This window comes from Podarcis tiliguerta (assembly GCF_965153285.1).
Source record: "Podarcis tiliguerta genome assembly, chromosome: 5".
NCBI lineage: Eukaryota > Metazoa > Chordata > Lepidosauria > Squamata > Lacertidae > Podarcis > Podarcis tiliguerta.
The window spans coordinates 37353457-37368391 of NC_139538.1; the positions used below are offsets into that span (position 1 = coordinate 37353457).

Sequence of the window (14935 nt, forward strand, 5' to 3'; positions counted from 1 at the left end):
TTGGGCGGCTGTAGCCGGGCCGCGGGTGAAGTGTGCGGTTGTGATTGGCCAGAGGCGCGCGCCGAGTCGGAGCCTGATTGGGCGGTTAGCTTCACCGGGTTCTCTTTCGTGCGTGCCTATGGTTACCGGCGTGTGAGAGGAGCCGAGGAGGGGGCGCGCTTGGAACCTGCTCGAAGAGACCCCCCCATCCCGCCATGTCACCCCGCTCCCTCGGCGGGCTTCTGCTGCTGCTGCTGTGCCTGCTCGGAGACGCCGTCGCCGGGTGAGCCGAGGGGAGCGGGAAGGGACCGGGAGGAAACGGCGCCGCCCCACCAGTACTGGCAGGTGGCCTCGCGGTCGGGTGGAGCCCCCCTGCTCCCCTCGCCCCTCACCGCCGCCGAGGGGGCTTCGTCTCGCCCGCCACTCGCCGCCACCTCTCCCCTTCCTCACAGGGGCAGCTCTCGCCTTCCTCTTCCCACGCGGGGCGGGTGGTCCTGTCCTCCCCTTCCCCGGTTACAGCCGTTATGGCTCCTCCCCCTCGCCCAGGGTGACCGGGAAGATGACCGGTTTTGCTGCCGCTTTCGCAGCTTGTGCAGACGAGGGAGTTTCGGTTGGTTGGTACAGTGGTACCTCAGGTTAAGAACTTAATTCGTTCTAGAGGTCTGTTCTTAACCTGAAACTGTTCTTAACCTGAGGTACCGCTTTAGCTAATGGGGCCTCCTGCTGCCACTGCGACACAATTTCTGTTCTCATCCTGAAGCAAAGTTCTTAACCCGAGATAATATTTTTGGGTTAGCGGAGTATGTAACCTGAAGCGTATGTAACCTGAGGTACCACTGTATAGTCGTGTATTTCCGCCTGTGGTTTGGGGTATCAGAGTTATCTGGCCAGGACTGTGTTGAAAGCCCTCTTCAGCCACGGGCCACACTCAGCCTAGCCCACTCCGCAGGGTTGTTGTGAGAGATTGGAGGAAGGCCTTTGTCCACTGCCTTGGGCTGCTTTGAGGAAAGGCAGGTTATAGATGTGGTACGTGGCACAGAAGTAGGTGCTGCCCTTCACATCACGTTGTTGTACAGGTTGAGATGCTGGTGCACTGGGAACAGGCAGGAACTGAATGGAGGCCAGTACAGTGTGACCTGATCCAAAAAAAGGGGGGAAGGTACTGTTGGGGACGTGTTTGTCTCCTCTGAAGGAACAGGTTCGCAGCCTGGGGATAGTTCATCCATCATTGTCAAGGTGCAGGTTGTTGCTGTCACTGAGCACCTTTTACTGACTTATCCATGCTCTGATAACCCTCAGATTAGACAACTGTGATGCATTATTACAGGATCCAGTAACCTCCTGAGAGGGACCTCCCCCTACATTGTGCTGTCTCAGCTTTGAAGTCTGCCAGGGAGGCGCTTTTGGTAATATTGTTGAGTAAGGTTTGGGAGTCTGGTTCACCAGAAGGCTTTTCCGGCAATTGCTACCTGCTTGTGAAACACACTGTCCCAGACATTTGACTGATGCCAACATTGAACATTTTTCAGCACAGGCTGAAGACCTAGCCCTTCTTCCAGGTCTTTTGCGTATGTTAGGTGTAAGAACCTGTATGGTTTGATAATGACAGGTAGATTGATCAATTGTTTTAGGGTTGCACTGTATATTTTCAAAGTGCTGGTTCAAGCCCTTTATGATATGGGGCTCAGGGTACATGAAGGAGCGTTTATCCTTGTATGCCTGTCTGTACATTAATATCTTCATAACTGGTCCTTATTTAGGTTCCCTGCCATCTGAGGTACAGTTGGGTGAATATTGGGGAAAGGGCCTTCTCAGTGGTAGCCTCCCAGTTGTGGAATGTTCTCCCAGGGAGACTCACTCTGATGTCATTTTGGGTTCAGGGAAAGGCCTTGTTGTTTCTCAAGACTTTTTAATTCATATTGATCCATTTTGTCTTGGTTGGACTTGTTTTTATGCCTTTTCTATTTGTATTATTTTTATATATTTTGATTTGCTTTATTGTAAATTGAAATTTTGCCAGTCACCTGGTTACACCACTTAGGGATCGGTGTGATTAAGCTGTGTACAATTTTTTGAAATAATTAAAATATATAAAATATAAATCTATAATAAATAAAGTACAGGAGCATGCTATTGAACACAGGGTGTCTTACTTCTGAGTAAATATGTGTAGGCTTGCCCCAAATGACATTGAATAAAGATAAGGTCTGGGAACTCCAAGATAAAACACAGCCACTTAGTTTGTGTGTAACTTATGTTTGCTTGTCCCTTCTTGTGACGTTGGTTGAGAATGTACAGTATCATAAATCCCACAAGTAAATTTACTGATTTGTTAGCTTATACATTCCTTTCCATTGAAATTGCAATAAACAGGGAAGCTTACACAATTAAAATAAATGGCTGTGGCCTGATACAGCCACCTTATTGGAGCTAAGTATGTCTGGGTTTGGTCTGTTTCTAGATGAGTGTGTGTCTTGCAACCCTATGTACACGACTTGGAGTTCCGTAGTGGAAGAAAGGCAATATATAAATTTACCTAAATAAATAATAAATGCCTAACATATATAAGTCTGCTAAGATTGTACTGTATTAAAATAATTCAATCCATCAGGCCAAAAGCCTATTGGAACACAAATGTTTTCAATAAATGGCAGAAGCTTAAGAGTGGGGACCAAGCAAGCCTTCTGTTTTTCTTCTCACTGTAATTGTGTGTTTTTGGTAACACCTTTTATTTCATATACTTCACATCCCATTTTATTTGCATCCGTTTTCTGCCAATGTATTCAAAGGGGTATCCAGTTTAAATACTAATGTATGCATGCCTACACACAAACACACTATTGTAGCCTTCTTATCACATCAGCTCCTTAATTTTCGCCTGTGTTTCTCCTATTTTTTCTTTCCCCTTAGGGGACACAGGCATTGAGTAGACACTTGGGAATATGCATATTATTAATGTGTAGATTAAGACCGCATAGTACATTTATAGGGCAATCTTAAGTTTATTTACTCTGGAGTAAATCTCACTGTGTTCAGTAGGCCTTACTCCTTAGTAACTGTGTTTAGGATTGCACTATTAGAGAGAGACTGGCTGTGTATATGGCATGTGGTTTTCAGTGAGCTCACATTTTAAAAACAGGACTTTCCCTCCAAGTATTCTCTGGCTGAAAGTTCTAATACATCCTTGGAGGTAACATTTCTGTCATTCTCTGGATGCCATGCTTCTAGAGCTTTATTACAAGTTATAATTGTTGTGGTAAGCAACAATATTGGAGGGGAAGAAGGAAACGGAGCCCTCCTGCTGTTCTCTAACTTTTAGCCTGAGTATGTGGTCACATTAAAGAAAGAAGATGCACAACAATAACTGGCTTCACTTTTCTTCTAGGAGAGATTTCTACAAGATCTTGGGGGTGCCCCGTAGTGCATCTGTTAAAGACATTAAGAAGGCCTACCGAAAACTCGCCCTGCAGCTTCACCCAGACCGGAATCCTGATGATCCACGTGCGCAGGAAAAATTCCAGGATCTTGGGGCTGCCTATGAGGTTGGTGTATTTGGGGAAAGTCTGTGCCCAACTAGTGCACCCATTGCTTTCTCTGTTTCAATCTTTGCTGTTTGGCAAAACCTTAGCAGAGTGAGCAGTAAGTGGACAATGTCTTAAGTCAACTACAGCATGGTTATGATAGAGTGCCATTAATAGACATTCCTGGAAAGTCATCTCCATCCCCTTTCCTATCATTCATTTCTTTAGGATGATTTATAAACACACCTATACAGTCGTACCTTGGATCCCGAACGCCTTGGTACTCGGATGTTTTGGCTCGCGAACGCCGCAAACCTGGAAGTGAGTGTTCCGGTTTGCGAACGTTCTTTGGAACCCAAACGTCCAACGGGGCTTCTGCAGCTTCCAGTTGGCCAATCAGAAGCCACACTTTGGTTTCTGAATGTTTTGGAAGTCGAACGGACTTCTGGAACGGATTCCGTTTGACTTCCAAGGGACGTCTGTATTTGAAAATGGTCTGGAGGTGGTTTTAAGTTTGGTAAACAGACAAAACACAGGGTGTTTTTTTACTGTTGTTTTTACATTAGCAACAAAATGTATCATATCTGTATTTTATCTGTGCCGAATTAACATGCTCTACCGATTGTCTTTAAATTGACATAGTGAAAGGACTTCTTGAAGTTAATGGCTGGTTAACAAAAAATCATTAGCTTGTTGGTTGGCCTGTTATTGTGCTTTTTGGGAGCATAGGTGAAGGATTTATTTAACAAAATTTATATAATGCTTGCTCTTTTTTTAAGCCTCTTAAGGAATTTACAACAAAAGATTTTATATTTAGTCCAGATGACATCTCCAGGGAGCCCAAAGTGAGCACAGTTGTGATTCTTGTATTTGCAAATGCTAGTCCAAGCTAATGTACAAGTGGAGATTTTAGTGTTAGATAGGCCGTGCCTGGCTTTCTGGTGCACCTTCCTGATACAGATAAAAAAGCACACTGGCCTAACCACTGAATGACACGTTACAAGAATTAAACTCAGGAATGTTATTGGTAGAGGGAGGTAAACAGATGAAATTCTAAACATTTTATGCATTGCTCATGCCTCATGTTTCTGCTAGCTTTTTCTAGATAGCCAGATCTCTCTTTTCTGAATTGAAGAACAGGAATCCCTTTTGACAGTCGCACAGTTTATCCATTGCTCTGTAAATTCAATGAATCAAGATACTTGAACAGGCTGCAACATGGAATGCACAGAAGTGTGGGTTGGCAGGAAGAGAACTCTAGAGAAATAAGAACTTTTGCACTAGGAGCTTTCAAGCTAGCTTTATCTAGTTGACCGCTTCTTATGCTGAAATTAAAGTCTGCAGTATGTTATTAAATATGCAATTAATCACCCTAACCCTAACTTCCCTGTTGCTAAATTTTGTATGACTTGCTTTTGTGTAAACATAGGATGTGCAAATGAAGCACATAGGGCATACATCTTCTGATTATAAAGAATGGACAATGAAAAAATGTTCTGCAAGCCTTTCTACAGCTTTCACTGTATTACAGGTTGAGAATGGAGACCAGTGACTGTTGCTTATCTCATCTACAGTGTCAATAAAAGTCACAAATTGTTGTCTAAATATTTGGATATTTGGTTATATCAAAAAGTGTCACTCAAATGACAATAAAGCTTCCATTGTTAAAACAAGGAGAGGAGCAATTTTTTGTGATTCCCCCTCTCCCTGCACCCACCCTAAATCTTCTCTGGAGGATCCTCCAACCTTCTAGAGCCCGAGGGAGAGGGGGCTGCCAGTGGGAAATTGCCAAAAAAATGTTTCTTTGCTCATTCTGCTAATTGAAACTTTACTGGCAGCTGAGTGACAATATTGGGCACAATCCATTGTTCATAGGTTTTATAATGCTGAGTCTCCATGCAGTTCCAAGAATAACTGCATTCAAAATCTTCCATCAGCCTTAAGACATCAATTGCAATCAAGCAAACAAACATTTTAGGCTGCCATAAGGCCACTGCTGAAGGCATTTCCCTGACAAAAATCAGTGGAATGTGTTTCCACTTGACGTGGAATCAATTAATACCAGATTTCACTGCTTTGTAACAGTTATGTTAAAGTTTTGCCTGATACGTAGATGCACACTGTTATCTCCTGCAGGTATTGTCAGATGAGGAAAAGCGAAAGCAGTACGATGCATATGGAGAAGAGGGATTGAAAGAGGGTCACCAGAGTTCTCATGGAGATATTTTTTCACAGTAAGTCTGTTTTATTTCTCCATATTTGCACAACATTACAAGCTTTACAGTGAAGGGATATCATTGGTAGTTCATTACAGCCAACACTATTGCTGTAGTTTATTGTCTTGAGGTTCTTCTCTGGCTTCTTTCATAATGAGTGACATGTGCAAGAATATATTACAGCAATAGAAGTCTGTCATGGTGAGTAGACACTGCACTGAATCCATATCACACAAGTGAATATTTAAAAAAAAAAAAAAAAAAAACAGCTATAGAAGAGGCAGGGAAGAGTTAAGTCCCTTGTGACTGAGAAGACAGAACCAATTAAATCTGATTTCTGCTGGAGCAAACACTTCCAAGGGGATCTGAAAGTCAAACTAGAATGTCTGAATCTTCAGTTTCTTGATTGATGTGAATGGGTCCTCCATGTGGACATTTTCATCCTCCTTACGAGGAGAGGCCCAACATTGGCTCAGTTCACATGCAAGGGGTATGCCAAGGCAGGACAGTTGTTTACCAAGTTCCAGATAGTGAAAGCAAAAGCAGAAAACACTCTCCCAATTCTCTGGCCCCTGGGTCTGATTTCCCCCCAATGATTTTACATCTTGATAGGGTTAAAGTTTTCCTCCAAATATCAAGGCCACTTGAACAGAGATTACCGTGCTTGCTTCATTTTGGCAGGAACATATTTAGTTCTTGGAGCTGTTAACCCTCTAGACGCAGAACCCATGGCAGAATTCACAGTAGCTCTCCAGTTCCAACATGTATCATGGCTTCCTATTTCCAAGGCGCAGCAGCCTTTTGTTATCATGTTAGCAGTTCCAAATAATTTTCTGGAGGTAGCATGTGGATATGCTTAATAAATCTCTGCAGCTCTCAGAAGCAATGTTAAATCTGAATATATCAGTGGTTTTATGTAAGATGCTCTGAAGCAAGGTAAATATATTTAAAATAGTTAAATAAAAATCAGTAAGCCAGCTGTATAGTTTTCCCTGTCCACATGTGTATCAATTTTGTAACGATGCACAAATTTGCAGACCTCTTGTTTCAGGAGATATATTCTGTAATATTTTAATTCCCTGAGAGGGCACAACCACTTAAAAACCCACTCTGGGATCTGAAGCAGGTTTTATATATCCCTTGCCTTCCTGTTCTGACACTGTTCATTAAGTAGAAGAGTAGGCAGACCCACCCATATATAGACCAGGCAAAGTTTACTGAGAAGGGGGCTCAGAGTCTATGTAAAACTGAGTAATAGAGCTGTTTCTGATTGCCTGTAAGCTTTTTTCACGTTTCAATTTTTGCAATTTGATTGTCTCAGTGCAGTTTGCTTTTGTTTTTGCAAGCAGCTCCTCTTCCTGTTTTTATTAGTTATTTCTTCACAGAAGTTATCCCTCAAATTGGGAAGAGATTCCTTTCAGGAAGGTGACACAAATCTGATAATATTCTGAGTTGATGAAATTAACCCTTTCATGCATACTTTCCTACCAGTTGATTTGAAGGAGCCCCACAATAGGCCCATTACTCTTTTCTCTTAAATAATGATGGTTCGTTTCTTTACAGTTTCTTTGGAGACTTTGGTTTCATGTTTGGAGGTAATCCTCGTCAGCAAGATAGGAACATTCCAAGAGGAAGTGATATCATTGTGGACCTAGAAGTTACACTGGAAGAAGTGTACTCAGGAAATTTTGTGGAAGTAAGCTTGCCAATCTGCCTCCTCATCTTATGATTTTGTTAAGTTCTGGGGATATGGAAGTTAAATATTCTTGTCAAAACATAAATGAGAGTCTGAAATTTGGCATCAGGCTTATTCTTCCCGTGAATGGTATACAGAAAAGTAGCAAATCACTATCACTTTTGTATTGCTACTGAGAGTTTGTGGTTTCTGCCTTTCCTGGCACTTGTGCCTTTAACAGACCATGCAGTGAAGAATGTTGTTGTCACCTGAGTGCTTGTTGAGCTAGTCTTGAGGGTATTGCTAATGTTCCTGTGGAACAGCTGGTAGTGCTAATGTTCCAGTGGAACAGCTGCAGCGATATTACTGGTCTAACTAAAGCTTTTGCTAATTGATCTTTCTGCCTTTCATCATTACTGAGCAGGCTGCCAAGTTATTTCTGCTTCTAGTGTGTGTAGAAGGAAGTGGCAACAAACTCAAATTGTGTCTTGCCCTCTGGAGAGTTTTATGTGAAGTGAAACAAGACTGTGATGCCAAAAAAAGAAGACTGCTAGTAGTGGTTGGGTCATATTTACTGTTGCTTTTTCAGAAACAGTCTTTAACACAGCTTCTACCTTCTGCAAAGGGAGATAAATCCCTCCCTCAATCCTCGAGCATACTTTGGATTCAGAAGGGAACAACCAGAGCTGGACACAAATAAGGGCTGGCTTCTGGTAAGCCGTATCCAATTTGTGGATTCCTGCTCTAACTGCTGCAGGTATTCACAAATCATTGAAATAAGTTGTGCTTTTGGTATTCATAAGTAGGTCAAGATTGCTATTAATATTTACTAAACTTACGAGTCGCCTATGCAGAAAAGGTGTAGGCAACTTTACAATTCAAAACATTAGCAACATTCAACATAAGGAATACTGTACAGTGATACCACAGGTTAAGTACTTAATTCGTTCCGGAGGTCCATTCTTAACCTGAAACTGTTCTTAAGCTGAAGCACCACTTTAGCTAATGGGGCCTCCCGCTGCCGCCGCACCGCCGGAGCATGATTTCTGTTCTTAACCTGAAGCATTATTTCTGGGTTAGCAGAGTCTGTAACCTGAAGCATATGTAACCTGAAGCGTATGTAACCCGAGGTACCACTGTACACATTTTAAAATACATAATTTAATCTTCACCAATCAACAGCTATCAAAAACACCTCTTCAGACACATACCTAAATTAGGATATGTTGGTTTCTAACTGACTTGTTCCATCAGGGTAAGGATTTCTGCTGCACAATGGAATTCCCCCCTGTGTGCCCCCCAGATCTGTTCTCTGGGTCTCCTCAATCCTCCAAAATAGATTGGGGGAGGGTGCAGGAGGGATCAATAGCACAAACAGAGTGCATTGGATACTGCCCATTAATACAACAGAGACAACCAGTCCTACCCACCAAATATATAAGCATTTTTAGAGGAAGCAGCAGCACTCTCACTTCTGCTAGGCTGCCTTGTTTTGTCCTTATATATGTATGTGACATGCTAGCTGCAAAGCCTAAGGTGGCAAGCTGAGGTAAGTGGAATGTGTGCGTTTACTCAAGCCATCAAGACTAAAGTGCTTTATGTGTATAATCTGAATATGAGACTCTGGTTCTTTATATTTCTGCAGGTTATTCGAAACAAGCCAGTAGCAAGGCAGGCACCAGGGAAGCGGAAATGCAATTGCCGGCAAGAGATGAGGACAACTCAGCTAGGCCCAGGGCGTTTCCAGATGACCCAAGAAGTAGTTTGTGATGAATGTCCCAATGTCAAGTGAGTCTGAGGTCCTCTGGCTCTTTGGTGCATGCATAGTTTGCAATTATGCATCGCTGTTGAAAGTAGCACAGAGAGAGAATTACCACTTTGAGCCACATGGTGGTGTATTGTGTAGCTCATCTATGGGAATGAAAGAAGGAAGGAAAAATTGTTGGAAAACCAGGGTTACTGACGAGAAATTGAATAATTGCCCCACCAATATAGATTCCCTGATAGATATTTTCCTGTAAAATAGAGCATTTCATTTGTGTTGTTGGGTTGGAACGGAACGGAACGTGAGAATGCTCTCTGCAGCATTCTTATAGATGACTTCTTGAGTCATCTGGAAACACCTTGTTTCTGTGTACCTTCAAGGTTCCATAATGTAGTAAGCCCAACACTTCTGTAGTTCTATTGCACAGCATGGTCTGAATAGCAAAGAAAAGCAAACATCTCTTCTATAGTGCAATCATTAAAGAAAGAAAACATTTTTTTTAAAAAAAGAGTGCTGCCTTTCCCCCCTGTTTCTTAGGCTTGTAAATGAAGAACGAACCCTAGAAGTGGAGATAGAACCTGGTGTGAGAGATGGCATGGAATATCCCTTTATTGGAGAAGGTACAATATTCCCTTTCTATCTGGAATTAATATCTTGTTGGGTCTGAGATAGTAAAGAACTTGGGTGGGGCGTAGAACTTGGCAGAAAAGCTGGTTGATTTTCCAAATTGCTTTCCTTTTTGAAAGAACCTGTTTTGGGGCTAGAACAGCAGTAAAGATTCACCTCTTCTAACTCAGCACTATCTACATAGAACATTATCCCCACAGCTACCTTAGCAATGGCAGTTGCAGAGGATGCTCTGGTGGAGAGCCTCCAATTGGCCATGGGCAGCAGCCATGCCCCCATCAATGGCACCAGTTGCATTAGGCTATAATAAGGAAGGGATGCAGGGTTTCCATTAGCTCAGCTAATGAATCAGGGTGCTTCCCCTGACATCTGGCAGCAGCTATTCTGTCAGGCTGCAGCAGAGAAGAGAACGAAGACAAGACCACACCATCAGTACAGCTGAGAAACCATCAACTTTTGGCACCTCTTTTCCTTTAACACTTTCACCCCAACTAGTCATTAGATTTCAAATAACTTGTACCTGAGTTTACTTATTTTCTGCCATCCAATCCATTTTACTTTTGTCATTACTTTGTAGATGGTAAGTATGAGGGCAGGGACTTGAGTGAGGATTTTTTGTCTGTATCATCTGTAAGCTACTATACAATCCTATTTTGGTGTAAGAGCAGGATAGAATTATTTAAACATCTTTTTTACTTGGATCATGTGACTATCGGAAAGCTTAAAGGGAAGAATTGGCTTTGGGTTTCATTTGTGGGAAGTGAAATGGTTTTGAAACCAGACCCAATCCACATTCAAACTTCCACAGGTGAACCACATGTTGATGGAGAGCCAGGTGACTTGCGCTTCCGAATAAAAGTTCTCAAGTAAGTCGCTTAGTTATTTTTGCCTTGTTTGCCCATAAATTGTCTCCCCCCCCCCAAAAAAAAAAAAAATCATATATTAACTAGTCACTGTACAAGCTTACTTTGCATAAATATTTCCACCCGCTAAGCTGCAGAAGGTTTTGATGATCCCCATAGAAAATTGTCCCCTCCTGCAAAGACTGAGGTGGATTTATTGCCTTTGGCAACAAGAGTGACAGACTTTTTTTTAAAGTTAAATGCTAGAGAGTTTGACAAGTATACAGAAAATTGATGAAGTAACAAGTAGAATATGTTAACGTTTTCTAACATCTTTCCTACAGGCACCCAGTTTTTGAGCGAAGAGGAGATGATTTATATACAAATGTGACTATTTCACTGGTTGAGGCTCTTGTGGGTTTTGAAATGGATATTGCCCATTTAGATGGGCATAAGGTAAGGCAGTTTTTTCTATTTGAGATAATACATTTTCAGAGTAGTCTCCTATGTTATTTCCATGATAATTGCATCTGTTGACGCTAAAATATGGGGGGGGGGGGTGCTGATGTGTCAAAGTATCTAGTCACAAATGCTAATCTTGTAAACTCTTCACCACACTCCCATCTACTAGGTGCATGTTGCCCGGGATAAAACCACAAAGCCTGGAGCCAAGCTGTGGAAAAAAGGAGAAGGTCTTCCCAACTTTGACAACAATAACATTAAAGGCTCTCTAATAATTACATTTGATGTAGACTTTCCCAAAGAGCAGTTGACAAGTGAACAACGAGAAGGTTTGTATCTATGTATCCTAGAATAGTGTTGCTATGGTAAAATCCCACATGGTTTGATCAGTAATTCCATTTACTGATATATTCTTCATGCTGAGATCTGGAAGTTACTTTGTCATCTAAGTGTCCATCTTGTGGGTATCATTCTGTCATTTTCCAGTTTTAAGATTCTGTTTTCAAAGGCATGCCATCTATTAGAATAAGTTGGCTGCAAGATAATGATTCAACCAGTTTGCTGCAGTCTGTCAGAAAGGGCTGCTCTGGCTATAACATGGTCCCAACCACTACAGACATTGTGACAAAAGTGACAATATCTCTTCAGGGGTATGTTCTGGAAGACTAGGGATGGTAGGGAGGAGAGCAGCCATTGCTGCTTTGTACAATTTTTAAAATATTACTAACTTTTCAAACAGTGAAATTTGAAAACAGGTCAGGAATCTTTTCCAGGCGTCTTGCTTGTTCCTAGTCTGCTTTAGTTATTAACCAAGGTAATGTCATTCTTTTGTAGCCTATCTGTTTTTCTGTGGGAGTATTTGCATAGACATCATTCTGGAAGTTTTTCTCAAAACCGTTTTGAGTGAGCCAGACTTAAAGTATCGAAACTGAATGTGCTGGCTTAAAATTGGAAGAGCCTGAATTCATTTGATTTTCTTTCCTCCTTGTGACATATTTGGAACATTGTATGGTTATTACTTTTTTCAATCTTTTGCAGGTCTCAAACAACTGCTGAAACAGGCATCAGTGCAGAAGGTGTACAATGGACTGCAGGGATATTAAGTGGTGACAAATGAACTTTGTTGCAAGTGAGAGAAATCAGTACTATGAACTGCAGTCTTCTGGTTGTAGTAGAACAAAGCTGAGGGGTGTTGGAGTGACTGCTGAGCCCTCCATTTTTACAAATAGTGAAGGTGATTTGGGGACAGATCAGAAGACGGTAAAAGAATTTTCCTTATTTGGGACACAACTGGTGCTCTATCTGGAGCAATCAGGCTCCAGCAGTTGAGAAATGTGAGGCGTTTTAACACACGTACCACGTTTGAAATTCTGGTTTTAAAATATATTTTGATGTTACTTTTTCTTGCCCCTCTGAGTGAATTTTCATAACTCGTTCCCTATCCCTCCAATTTACTTTATATTGTCTCTGTTTCAGACTTTTAAACTAATGGGTTCTTTGCTGCTAGCATTTTTGGTTCTTGGGCCCAGCTTGGAAAATATGGGTTTAAAATCCTAATTTCTGTACATACCTAGTCCTCTTATCACTCACTCTAATGGAATTGAGGCATGAGAAACCCTTATCTCTGCAGTTGAAATTTCATTTGCTTTCTGCATTGTCCTCTGGGGTTTGACAACTGTCCAGATACTTCCTATTGTTTGTACTGTGGAAGTATACTGTAGCTGTTGCCACCACACAGTTTTGCATTTCGTTCTGCACAAGCATTGCTGCAGTACATGACACTGTCCATGAAAAATTTTGACAGTTTGCTATGCATTTCTAAGAGTGGCAGCAGTACTTACCACTGGGTTTCCTTTATAGACTATAGCAAATGTGTATGGATTTGTAATCTGTGGTTCATAAACAGACAATCCAGCAAGCAAAGACTATGCAGTCCCTTAGACGGAGCACCATTTGAGTAGAGAAGGTTTACACTTGGTTATATGGGGTGAAAGTGATAAGACTCTCGTTGCTGATAGAGAATTTGCTCCATGCAGCTCCAAAAGAGAAATGTACTCCCCGCTCCTCCACCTTTGTGCAGCTGTTGCTGCTTTCCCCCTATTTCTTAGAAACTGCATCAAAACACTTCCTCCCTAGCCTGTGGTTCAACAAATTCAGTCTTTGCATTTTATGCAATTGATGTAAGCCAACATACTCATGTAGCCTTCCGTGGGAACTGTAAAGCCAATTCATATTTTACAGAACAAGTATGTTTGCAGCAATAAGCGATGTGATAACCCCAGCCACTCAGGAACCTAGGACACTTTGAGCTTCCCATATGCTTACAAACCATTCCTCCATTTCACACTGCATATGGTATTGTACTCCTGCAAACACTGGGCATATATGCAACACACACACTTTTGTATCTGAATTTGCCCTTGTTTCCAACTGTTTTGAAGCCTTGTTGATAACACATACATTCATGCAAGGCAGAAAGACTCAGAATGGTCTCCAGCTCTTCCTTTATCATCCAAACTCTCCCTTGGCTAAGGAGCACAGCAATCTTAAAATCTTTCAGGCTCCTGAAGTATATCCCCTGCAATTAGTTGTGTATGTTTCAATATGGCTTATGTTCTCTTCTTGGTGAAATGTTAGCTGGATTTTTTTTCTTTATATATCAGCTCCTTGTGCTGGATAAGAGTGAATCAGTGCTTATTTTCTCTGCTGAAGATGAAAGTGTTGTATTGGCACTAATACTATCTGAAATAACAGCCATTGAAGTAACAATGTATTGTCACCATAATCTATGTGAACAGAGAACTAGAGACAGATTAGCATTGAAAGTGTCCACATAACTGTTGATAAATTGGAGTGATTTTATAAAAAATATCCAGCATTTGCTACATTCAGAAAGCTAGCCCCTTCCTTTCCTTCCTCTTACTGTTGAAAGTATTTTTATGTATAAAGAGAAGAGGCCTTAAAGAGAGAGCTGGAAGGGTTTTAGGGTTGCTTTTAGTAAAGAACCTTTACCATTTCAAAGCAGAAAGAGACAAGTTTGCTATTTTGCAGAAATAGTAGAGTTTTACCTATTTGGGGTGTAACCCAGTGAGGCTTGATTGAGCAGATGTCTAATGTTCCTAAGAGCATTTTTAAATGAGTTTTGGCTTTCCACTCAGATCTGTTGCAAGGATAAGATGTGTAGAATTGAGGAGCAACTCCTGGTTTGTCCCTTGCTGCTGTAATCTCAAGGAAGTCTGTGGAAAGAAAGTTAATGGGAGTCCTGGCTTCTGGAAGTGTTCTTGTATGCTCAGTACTAGCTTCAGTAAGAGAAGCACTTTTTCTAGCTTGGCTTCCTTTTCATCAAAGTAGACATCTCTGTGGCTCTTGATTCCTCCTCCACCCCCACTCACTCACCCAGGCAATAGATATTCCTGAGATGTTGGGTTGTTATTGTTGAAACTTACCATTCTGCATTGCACGCTATATATCCAAGGGAGGTATGAAGATATAACAAGAGTCACACATGGCTTTCTTCTCCAAAATCTGCTGAAGTATACCACAGTGCCTTGGATATACCTGCCACACGAAACACTACAGCAGAGCTTTCCAAACTGTGTCGCGACACGTTAGTGTGTCGGCTGCAGCGTTTAGGTGTCTTGCGCGATATGTGTCTGTATCTCTTATAAGGGGTTAGTTTGAGCTCTGGTTTGCTAGGAGAACTGAATGTGTCGCAGAGTGATGCATGTCAAAAAGGTGTGTCACCAACATGAAGAGTTTGGAAAGCTCTGCACTACAGCATGATCTCACTGCTGCTTCTGAAGACTAGGGACAGATGCTGCAATGCCCAGTTCTGGATCCAGAATCAT

At 41.7% G+C, this 14935-nt stretch overlaps 1 protein-coding gene across 1 annotated transcript; it reads left to right on the forward strand.

The window, feature by feature from the left end:
* The first annotated feature begins 63 nt into the window (after positions 1 to 63).
* On the forward strand, positions 64 to 12489 carry DNAJB11 (DnaJ heat shock protein family (Hsp40) member B11). The gene is made up of 10 exons (XM_083443365.1): positions 64 to 262; positions 3365 to 3521; positions 5637 to 5734; positions 7280 to 7412; positions 9037 to 9179; positions 9694 to 9776; positions 10592 to 10649; positions 10970 to 11081; positions 11257 to 11416; positions 12126 to 12489. Exons 1-10 carry the CDS (start codon positions 195 to 197, stop codon positions 12188 to 12190), a joined length of 1077 nt encoding a protein of 358 aa, XP_083299491.1. The 5' UTR covers positions 64 to 194; the 3' UTR covers positions 12191 to 12489.
* Positions 12490 to 14935: the final 2446 nt, after the last annotated feature.